Source organism: Falco rusticolus, chromosome 12 (assembly GCF_015220075.1).
Source record: "Falco rusticolus isolate bFalRus1 chromosome 12, bFalRus1.pri, whole genome shotgun sequence".
Taxonomy (NCBI): Eukaryota; Metazoa; Chordata; class Aves; order Falconiformes; family Falconidae; genus Falco; species Falco rusticolus.
Window position 1 is genome coordinate 22,891,164 of NC_051198.1, and position 11,480 is coordinate 22,902,643.

Consider the following 11,480-nt stretch of genomic DNA (forward strand, 5'->3'; position numbering starts at 1 on the left):
AACTCCAGTGGTGGCCACCCCTTTCCACCCCCTGAGGACTTGGCCATTTATTTACAAAAACTCTTCTGAAATCCCAACTCCTCAGATGGTTTTTTAGATGAAGACCTAATTGTAAGAGCCTGATTCTGCTCTCTGAAAAACTCCATTTGCATTAATTGAGAGAAAGCAGGAGACAGTCTTTTACAACACATGCTACAAAGCAGGGCCTGGTCCTACCACTCGCATGTAACAGGATTTTGGTATCCCTGGGCTCCAGGGAAGTTGCTTGCAGGGCGGGATGCTACCTGGTGTACAGGTGGTAGAATCGGGCCCGAGCAACAGCACTCCTTGTTGTTATTGCCGTGAGGCAGCCAAACTTAATGTGCTTCTTGATAAGGAATGCTCTTGGAAGACAGTGACCTGGTAACGGTGTAAGGCTCTGGATTTCCTGTCTGAATTAATGACACTTTATCTTATTTTATTTTGTAAAAAATTTTTATCATTCTTTGCTTTCCTGTGTGCAAGGAGCCAGTAATGTAAACAGACATCATGTCCCTTGCATAACTGTCTCTGACACCAAATCTCTGAAAATTCTTTTAGTACATCCAGAATACGTGGGCAAAGGCTACAGAATAAACATAATGTTTCTAAGTATTAAAAGCTTTTTTTTTTTTTTTCATCCTGGTTGCAAACTAAGCATTGACTACTGTCTTGATTTTACAAATTATTTCATGCTGAAATTATGCCTATTTGCATGGATAGTCATTCTTTAAAACTAGCCACAGATGCAGTCCTAGGGAGCACGTAGATGTTTTTACAGGTGAACCGAAAGAGATGGGAGCAATTCCAAAAAGTCTGCATGCTGCCTTTGGCAATATACCCTGTTATTGTGAGGATTGTGCTCTGTTAAGCAAATGTAAAGTTTAATATTAGATAAGCGTCGCATGAAAAACATTTTAATTTTCCTCAGTGTTAAATTTTAAGAAACAGGAAAGAGTGCTTTATGTGCAATGAGGTTAGCATCACTAGTTAATAAGTCACAAATTATGTCAAGAGCTTTTTACAAAATGCAAGGAAGTGTGTTATCTTTTTATGCTGTGTTCCTGGGAAACAATGAGAGTTCATATAAAGAGAAGGTATCTTCCTTTCTCACGCAGCTGATTGATGTTCTTTCTTTCATATTTCCATATTTTTTCTCATCTTTTCTGCATGTCACAGGAAATAATATTCTGTGTATTCAAAATACCACATGTAAGAAGGGCTTCACAGGGCATTTGAGATACTGTTCTTGGGAGATTTTTCTGAAGGAGAGAGATGTGACACTGAACATGCCTTGTTTCTGCTATGCAAAAAAATTTAACGTCATGTATTTTAGTGTACAAAAGACAGAATCTTCAGCCTTTGGTAGTGGGGCTTGCTTGGAGGTTAAGAAAAAGGAAGGAATGTATGGGGAATTCAAAACAGTGTCGTGGCTAGTTACTGGTACATATGAGGCTGTGTTAACAAACTACATTTTGGCCTTTATTTGATCACATCTCTGTAAATATTATAATCCTAACCATAAAATACTTTAATGCATTTTGCTTTGCTGAATAAATGTTTCCCTAATGATTTGAGAGGTGGGTTGTTGGTTTTTTTTTCCCCAGTGTAAGCCTAAATGCGTCTATGATTTCTTTGCCTTTCACATACACATATACTATCCTACCTACAATTACATGAAAGTTGTTGTTTTGACCTTTGAATGTTTATTTACCAGTTTTATCTCTCTTTAAAAAGCAAAACCACAATTACGGTTTTTACATTGCAATTTAATTTTTTTAATCCAAATTTTATACAATTTCTTGTTTTAACAATAAATCTTAAATAAGGAGTACTTTCATCTTCTTTTGTAACATGTATCTCAATGCCCTAAATTTAATCAATTGGTTGTCAGAGGCTGTGTTCTTCTAATCTACTCTTTCTTCTGAAGATAAACAGTATCATTTTAGGCATTTGTGCAAGAGAATCATATTACTGGTGCTTAAGCAGTTTTTGCTTTTTTAAATCTTAATCCATCTTAAACCAGTGGAGCAGAAATATTTAAAAATGTTTCATTTCAAGCAGAGTGCATAATAAATTGCAATAATTGTAATGTGCCATAAATCCCAGAGCCTATGCATTTTGCATTTTATTCAGGATTGAGGTCAGGAAATTTGGAGAAATTTAAAGAAAATGATTCATCAGTCCTTTTGTTCTGTTGGCCAGGGTCCCAGGATTCTTGAGCTGAGCCCAGCTGACAAGCTTTTGAAGATGGCACAATAACAGTCCAGTGATGCCTGACCATGACAGCACAGCCCTCTTAAGCAGGCAAACCAAGAGAAGAAGAGTTGACATTGGAGTGAAAAGGACGGTAGGGACAGCATCTGCATTTTTTGCAAAGGCAAGAGCAACGTTTTTTAGTGCCATGAATCCCCAAGGTTCAGAGCAGGATGTCGAGTATTCAGTGGTGCAGCATGCAGATGGGGAAAAGTCAAATGTACTCCGCAAGCTGCTGAAGAGGGCGAACTCATATGAAGATGCCATGATGCCTTTTCCAGGAGCAACCATAATTTCCCAGCTGTTGAAAAATAACATGAACAAAAATGGTGGCACAGAGCCCAGTTTCCAAGCCAGCGGTCTCTCTAGTACAGGCTCAGAAGTACATCAGGAGGATGTATGCAGCAACTCTTCAAGAGACAGCCCCCAGGAGTGTCTTTCCCCTTTTGGCAGGCCGACTATGAGCCAGTTTGATGTGGATCGGTTATGCGACGAGCACCTGAGAGCTAAACGCGCCCGGGTTGAGAATATAATTCGGGGTATGAGCCATTCCCCCAGTGTGGCATTAAGGGGCAATGAAAACGAAAGAGAAATAGCTCCGCAGTCTGTGAGTCCCCGAGAAAGTTACAGAGAAAACAAACGCAAGCAAAAGCTGCCGCAGCAGCAGCAGCAGAGTTTCCAGCAGCTGGTTTCGGCGAGGAAAGAGCAGAAGCGAGAGGAGCGCAGACAGCTGAAGCAGCAGCTGGAGGACATGCAGAAGCAGCTGCGCCAGCTGCAGGAGAAGTTCTACCAGATCTACGACAGCACTGACTCTGAAAATGATGAAGATGGCAACCTGTCTGAAGACAGCATGCGCTCCGAAACCATGGACGCGAGGGCTGGCGACTCCGTCAGCCGGTCAGACAACGAGATGTGTGAGCTGGACCCAGGGCAGTTCATCGACCGGGCGCGGGCCCTCATCCGGGAGCAGGAGATAGCGGAGAACAAGCCGAAAAGAGAAGGTCCCAAGGAGAAGGAGCAAGGGCCGAACGCCTTCCACCCTGAAGGCAAGCATCTGGCCGAGACACTGAAGCAGGAGCTAAACACCGCCATGTCGCAAGTTGTGGACACGGTGGTCAAAGTTTTCTCATCCAAGCCCTCCCGCCAGCTTCCTCAGGTCTTCCCGCCTCTCCAGATCCCGCAGGCGAGGTTCGCCGTCAACGGGGAGAACCACAACTTCCACACGGCCAACCAGCGCCTACAGTGCTTTGGGGACGTCATCATTCCCAACCCCCTCGACACCTTCGGCAGCGTCCCCATGCCCGGTGCCACCGACCAAACTGAGGCGCTGCCCCTTGTAGTCCGCAAAAACTCCTCTGACCAATCTGCCTCGGCCCCGCCGGCCGGCGGCCACCATGCCTCCCTGCACCAGTCCCCGCTCTCGGCCACCGCCGGCTTCTCCACCTCCTCCTTCCGCCACCCCTTCCCGCTGCCCCTCATGGCCTACCCCTTCCAGAGCCCCCTGGGCGCCCCCTCAGCCTCCTTCCCGGGGAAAGAGCGCGCCTCCCCCGAGTCCCTCGACTTGACCCGGGAGACCACCAGCCTGAGGACCAAGATGTCGTCACACCACATGAACCACCACCCCTGCTCGCCGGCCCACCCCCCCAGTGCCGCCGAGGGCCTCTCTTTGTCCCTCATAAAGTCCGAGTGCGGCGACCTGCAAGACATGTCGGAAATCTCGCCCTACTCGGGAAGTGCAATATCCTTTTCGAAAGATGGGCGCTAACCTGGCGGTGGCTGGTGGGAGAAGACAAGGGGCCATGCCTGCGCCCCAGGGGCTTCCTGCAGGAGCAGGGGGTGGGTGGGGGGCTTGGCGAGGCCAAATAAAATGCTGGGTGTTGACTGAGGGCGCTCCTGCAGCAGCGATGTCCACATTAAAAAAGCCACCGGCCCTCCCTGAGCCTCTTAGACCGTCTGGGTCGGGGGGCCGGCCAGGCCCAGCACTGGGGTGCCGGTGGGTTTCCCTGGGCCAGCGGACCCTTCCCCAGGCGTAGAGGTGATGGAGGGGGCATCACCCTCAGCCAAAACCCTTCAATCCGTGGCCGCCCCCGTTCCCTGCCCTGCCAGGCCCACTCGTAGCCCGTGTTAACGGTGTCATGGCCGGGGCTCACAGGGAACCGTGATCCCGCCATTCGTGAGCCTCTGGCTCTTGAGTGCATAGGGGAAGCGGAGCACAAAAGGCACAGGTACTGATACATGCAGGCTGCGTCAAGTTCTTTCCCCCACCCAGAGGTCTGTTCCTCAGCCCTTGTGCAGCTGCCTGCTATGCATGATTAACCTCTGTTCAGCCATACACAGAAATCTTTTGTCCTAACATACACAAAGCAAATTATTTTGGAAAGCTAGAGAGAACAATTAAATATAAAACTTCAGCTGTATTAAATTTACAGGACACTTCCCCTGCTTAAAAAAAAAAAAAAAAAAGATAATAAAAGCTCTCTTTTTAGCTCAATAGCAGGCTTTAGTTAGGGGAAAAAAATCCATCTCTGTCTTTATTTAGGCATAGCCAGACATAGTAATGATTATTTTTTTTTTCCTGGAAACTAGTACTAGATTTTATTTTGGGGTTTTTGTGGGTTTTTTTTCTTTTTTAGCAATAACACCTCCCACTCCTTCCATCTTTTCCCCTAATGTGCTTTTTGGTCAAAAGATTTTTCTTCCAAGTACAATCGTATTAAAAGTGAAGAAGATGCCATGTCTCCCCAATGTTAAAATTGAGGATTTTGCATGAAGGAGAGATTGACATTTTTTCCCAGCTCTGAGACACCAGTAGAAGGCAACAGTACAAGCACAGAGCCTTAGATGCAGCTAATTTCATTCCCAAACTGATGAAAGTAATTGTGACTGAGTAACTCTGCCCCTCCCTGAGTAATGCTGGCAATGCTGAGGGACTTGTCCCCTTTCCAGGGGTAGCATGTGAAGGCAGATGCCTGAGGCTGTGCCCCCATCACTGGGTATCTTCTAGGTGATTAATAACTTTGGTGGGTTTAGATTAATTTAGCCACATTATCTGTAGACATGTTAAATCCTCAGGAGGGTGCTGGTAGGGCTCAAGACCCGCTGGTTACCTGGACTTCCCATCCCTGCCCTGGCAGTGGGCACCCCTGGGATGAAGGCAGGTGCTGCGCGGCCGAAGCCCATCACCACCAGTCTTTGATCTAACTTAGGTCAAGTCTGAGTCAAGAATTGCTGCTGTCTTACCTGTATGGTGGCAGGAAAATCTCCTCGCCGTACACCTTGTGTGGCAAAACAGGGGAGTCAGTCTAAATCCAGCATCACTCGCAGTTACTGCCAGATACTTTTGGAGTTCCAAACAGAAAATCTCTCCTGCCTATTGAAACGCAAGCTGCGGTGCTTGGAAAGCATCCTGAGGTCAACAGGAGTGGCAGCTGAGGGCGAGACTCAGGCCAGGGCAATTAAGTAATTTCTGCCAAACAGTACAGTGCCTTACTAATTGTCTTTGAAGTAGTTCTCCCATCCTGGGCGAGGAGTGAGCAGAGGTGAAAGACACCCAGCGTGTGAACTAGGAGTAGTTCTAGGGCTGCACTTGATTGTCGCCACCCGTGGAGCATCTCTCCCTCACCCCTGCCATTTCTTCCCCTTTCTTCTGCTTGTTCTCACTGGTGGTCACTAATGGAGTTTGTTGCTTCTGCCGAACCCGGGGTGCCAGAGTCCCCTGCTGCTTCAAGGCTTAGCCAGGGGAAATGCTGAGTGCTGGAGTGATTTCCTTCCTCCTTCCTTGCCCTGCTTCCTCCCCTGCCATTGTGAGAGTGCTCAGACTTCCCCACCTAGCTGCTGTTGCAGGCTGCATTTTGATCTGGGTTTAGATACAGACCTGTTGGGACAAATAGATTTATTCAACAGGGCTTCTACACAACGTGTACCTTGGTATACAGCTCAGCTGCGAGGATGGATGCTTTTTCCTAGCAGCAACTCGTTTGTCCAGGTAGCTTACAGTTTCCAGGGAAGGGCGCAGTATGGAGATTGGTTTGTTTGTGGACAATTCTGTTGTGGCACTTTTATTTTACATGGTTGAATGTGCACATACAGGGAATGTATTTCTTGAGAGAAGCAGATCTTTCTTCCCTGCAGAAAGCAACATCTGTTTTCCTGGACAATACAGCCAGGATGAGAACATAAGACTAGCAGATACAGCCAAGTTCAGGTTTTAGTAGTAAGCTAAAACCCTGAGCTAGCTTGGTTTTTGGTTTTTTGTTTTGTTTTGGTTTTTTAACCAATGCCTGTAAAATGTATCTGATCATTCTTGCTGAATTGCAGAAGGAAATGGTTAATGTTTGTGTATGTTTCTAAACAAGATAAGATGCACCTGCAGCATGAATTCCCGTCTTGGTCATGAATGCAGTCTGTATCTTTGCAAACTAATCTGTTTAATCAAATACTAAGTTTTATTCAAATTCCAAAAGAAACAGACAGCGAATTGTTTTTCTGCATGGTCTTCCTTTGTCATGCATCCTCTTTGCATCTCAAGAAAAATAGCCTTGTTTGGTCCCAAAACATTTGCATAGATCAAAACTGAAGCACAACAGTAGCTTGTGTGCTGTTAAGACATCTGTAAAGGTGAAGAAGTTTAGCATGCTCTCCCTGGCTTTGAAACATTAGTGAAACTTCTACAATTTTATTTATTTTTAACAGAATTCCAATCCAACTGGAATAAGTCTCGAAGTCCCAGTATGTGAAAGCTATAATTAGTGAATTACAATATTTTGAAATGAAGAGTTATTACATCTGACTAGAATTAAACTAATTAAACTTTAAAAAATGAGCAATTGTACAGCAAGCTGGATAACTGTGCGTTGTTGATAAAACCTGGGTGATGAACAAATACTTTCCAGCCAGCTTGTTCTTTGGAGAGTCTTGAAGATGCTCTGAGATACAGCTATTTGGAGTTCTGCTGATTAAAAGCACCTGAGGTGTAACTTAAGGAGCAGCTTGGCTTTGCTAGTGCAGATTTTTTTACCTGATACAGCCTATTCTTACCTCTTTTCCTTCAGCTCAGTACATGTGTGGGCTAGAAAAACCTGTTAGAGCATTTGTGGGAGCTCAGGCTGAGAGTAACAGGAGTGAAAGATCATTTCCACTGAAAAATATTTTTACGAAAGAGGAGCGTTACCTGGGAGGGTTGAAGTGCAAATGAGTCAAATGCTGTGCAATGCCACCCCTGTGCTTCTCCAGTTAAAACACACGGAGCGTGTGTGTTTGGTTCCCAGTCTTTTACTTCCTATTTCTTAGCCTTTTGCTTTTTTGCTGCTGCCGCATTAGGTGAGGCTACGCCATGCTGCATAAATGCACAACGCTGAGACGCTCAGGTTGTTTGAACACTGCTTTAGGTTCAGCTGCAGTACACTGTTCCTCTGATCTTTTATGTTCCTGAGCAGATGTCTTTCATTAATTTATGGATTTATCATCTTTTCTTTCTCTCCTTTTTTCCCCCCTTTTTTTTTTTTTTTTTTTTTTTTTTTTTTACACCTGGCAGCTGGCTCAAGTTTCAGCAGTTATTGTCTATTTTGCATTACCCATAGAATTGAATGTCATCTGTCTTCACAAAGCTATAGCTAAGAGAATTGAGGCAAGCCACACGAGCTGCTGGGACAGAGCTTGTTTGCGTTCCATTCGGCACCCCTCCTCCCTTTACCTCCTTAATATTTATTTGTGCTCGTTTTCTTTCCTGGCCTTGAATGGGGCTTAGCTCGTGTTCGGTACAGCTGTATGTTTACTGAATCTATTTCATCATGAGTCATTGTGCGTGTGTAAGTATCCTGGAAACAGCTAGTGCTTTCTTGGAAGAACAGTTGCTTTTCAGCCCAAGCACTTAAAAAGGAAATTAAGCAATTGGTCAGTTCAGTTTTTTTCTGAAATAGCAATGGGTTATCTAATTCTTAGCTCTTAAGTCTGTCATTAACTATTTTTTGCTAGATTATTACAGATCATATCTTTTATCACAGTAAAACGTTAACCTTAGGATCAAGATATACAGATTTGTTGCATATTTGATATTGCTTTAAGGCTGCCAAGTGCTTAAGAACAAGTATAATTTTAATAAAAAATGGATTTCTGGGAATTTGAGTCTCAGAACATCTTTTAATACATGTTTCTTCAGTATCAATATCCTCTGGCATTAGAGCAGAAAATATTTAAAAATCCTAAATGCAGAAGGAATCCAAATGCTTAGACAACTGTCTAATATGCTTAAATCCAGCAAACATGGGAGCTTTTTTTTAAAGTTTAAGTCCATCTTTGAGCTTGCATTGGAAGAGAATATATGCCAGACCCGATACTAACATGTTGTCAGCGTCAGAGGAATTGCAAATTAAGGACACTTAGGATTTTTATTTTTTTCCTTATAGGAGTTCCCTTTTGGACCCCCACTTTCCTGAAAGGATCACATAACAAAATGGACTTCTGGCGTAGAAGTTTTGATTTGTCTAAAACTCTTATCGCTAAGCAATAGGTGACAGCTTGCTACTATTATTTCACTTACGTATTTTGACAGATGGCACTGCAGAGTGTAATGCTCTTTTAGACTTCTCTATCAGTCTAATGGAGGTAACTGGAGGTTCTTTCAACTCTTCTCTTGGCACAAGAAGTATGTCAGTCATAAATTATCTTCTTTGTAATCATTAAGCATCTAAAACAAAATGCAAGTTCAGCTGAGCCATTTTCCATGTACTACCAGATAATAAGAGGTTTTTTAAACTAATATTGTCAATGCTTTTTATTATTATTATTTTATTTTATTTTAATGCTACTTCTTTCCAATCTAAATGTGAACCTTGTAACTGAAATAAAGGGAGAGGGTTTCAGCAGATTTCACAAATTATAGAAAAAGGAATTCTGCTGAAAAAGCCTAGGTAATCATCAGTAGCCTGCTGATAAAAATTAGTCTGGGTTTCCCGTCTCGAAGCCTGGCATGAGATGCTCTGTGCTGACGTGTGCCTGGCCGTAAGGTGGAAGAGGCATCTTGGCTGCAGCACAGCTGTCAACTTGGTTGACCTTCCCCCCACCAGAAGGTGTGAACCGAGTGAAATTTTCAACAATTGTGTTTAGGAGAAACAGTCCTTAGAGAAGCTTCTGGGAAGAACCCTTAATTGACCTTGTGGGGGCCACATTGATTTTCTCCACGTGCATCTTCATTTCTGATAAATTATAAAGCCATTAATTTGCTGAGGAAATGGCAGGGCCAGCCTGCGGCACAGATGTGACCAGAGCCATCCTAGCACGCAGTTCACAAAAGAGAGCCAAGAAGCTGGGAGAAAAATCAGCAAGCCGAGATTGTTATGGTTAGCTTCACATTCCCTTGGGAACTCTTTTAGTTGCTTCTGTTTACAGATCTAAAAGGTAATGATGTTTCCAGGATAAATAGGTTGCCTTATAGGGTAAGTGGCCATTTATTGATCTGCTAGCCCACATTTATGGATTGGTTAGCCCCCAATACAGCTTCATTCTCCGAGGAGTTAACTGTGTAAATCAGGAGGCGACAAGTTTGTGGCGGGGGGATTGAGCAGCAGAGGGGCTCTGGCCGTTACAAATTTCACTTCGATTTGCAAGGCAGCCGCTGGGGCAGAGCAACAGCAGGATTAGGGAGAGTTACTCAAGATGTTAAAATTTATCGACATGGATGAAACAGGTGAAATGTACTGCCTGTATAAGGCATTGCTCAAAATGATAAAGTGCCTCTGATTGTCTTACGTGCGTTAGTTTTATTTTGTGCAAGTGGCACAACACTGAGAGAAAAAGGAACTTTAGCTGGAATTGCAAAGGAGAGGGGGGAAAAAGCTGCCGATAAGTTTTCTGCGGCACATGCTTCGTGCATTTGTTTCCTTAGCAACAAGTGAACATACATATGGTACACAAGCCATAAACTTGTGAGATTCCTGAGACCCAGCACCAAAACTGATAGGGAGTACAGGGGTTAAGTTCCATGGCCTCACATCTCTCATTTAGCTATTTTACAGAAAACTACAGAGCAGCAATTTAAGCATTAGTATTTTCTCCTGTAGTCTGGGGAACTGCAGTGTGTTTGAGGGGGCACTTTGCTAGCTCTGTACGTTCAGGAACAGCTTTCTCAAGAAAAGCATTTTCCTTTACTAATTCAATCCTACATGCAGGAAGGCTTGTCACCGAATCACTTGAAAAAGGCCAAGCTTATGTTCTTTTACACCCGGTACCCAAGTTCCAATATGCTGAAAACCTACTTCTCGGACGTAAAGGTAAGAAAATCTCGCCTCCCCCCCTCCCCTTACTGCATGCTATATTTGCTCATGAAATGGTATCACGTTATCATATTAGAGATTAGTAATATTTCTGGGTGCACAAAGGTTACAGCTGACTTTATTCACTGTTCTTCTTGTTGAGGTGTACCCTGCTTGCGCCTAGATGAGGAAAGGGGCTGGTTTTAAATTAAAAATAAAAAATCGTAGAAATCTGAGACCAAAGTAAGAGTAATTATTGCAGTAAATTAAACAGTTTTCAATATACATATGCTATTAAAAAAGGAGATTTCTGTGGTGGTAGAAATGTACTTCCAAGAACATTTTGGAGCAGTTCTCAAGTGCTCCCTTATTGTTTCATTTTGGTTGGTTTCCTCATATTTGTGCTTACATAAGCAGAGTGTAGAATCCCTTTCTTTCTGTCAAAAAGAAACAGTACATTGAAATTCTCCATGCAGAAGCTGCTTAAAAACAAAAGTGATGATTGTCTCTTATTTACAACTTAATTTGTTGTTGATGCAGAGTACACTGAGCATAAGGAGGATGAATAAAGTGACAGATTCAGGCCACATTATTCAAATGAGGATATGAAAGCTGTCGACATACAGCTGCATCCTCCCTCATTCTACAGAATATTAGGACCTCCTGATTTTTTTTCTAAAAGTAATTGTTCCTTCATATCAACTTGATTTTGTGTTAATCATCTAAGTTTTTTTAAAAAAAAACATAGATTGGGTTTTAATGATTATAATGGCATACATGGTGTCATTATCTAAGTAACTTTATAAACATTACATTAGCTTAAATTAGTTTGTTGCATTTCCTGCCCCCCCCCCCCCCCCCCCCCCCCCAAGCAAATTATAGAAATCCTTCTTTTAATCACTTTTGGGTTATGGGGTTTTTCAGTCTTAGTGGAAGATTATCCCACAGGTTTGTGAA

General features: G+C 43.4%; 1 protein-coding gene across 8 annotated transcripts in view; it reads left to right on the forward strand.

The window, feature by feature from the left end:
• The window catches only part of PROX1 (prospero homeobox 1), a 51,522-nt gene that overhangs the window by 7,122 nt on the left and 32,920 nt on the right, over nucleotides 1-11,480 (forward strand). For all 8 annotated transcript variants that reach the window (XM_037405980.1, XM_037405985.1, XM_037405978.1 and 5 more), the window contains 2 exons: nucleotides 2,224-4,012; nucleotides 10,434-10,541. In XM_037405980.1, coding sequence (XP_037261877.1) covers nucleotides 2,291-4,012; nucleotides 10,434-10,541 — 1,830 coding nt within the window. In that variant the 5' untranslated portion in view covers nucleotides 2,224-2,290. The remainder of the gene's footprint in view (nucleotides 1-2,223; nucleotides 4,013-10,433; nucleotides 10,542-11,480) is intronic.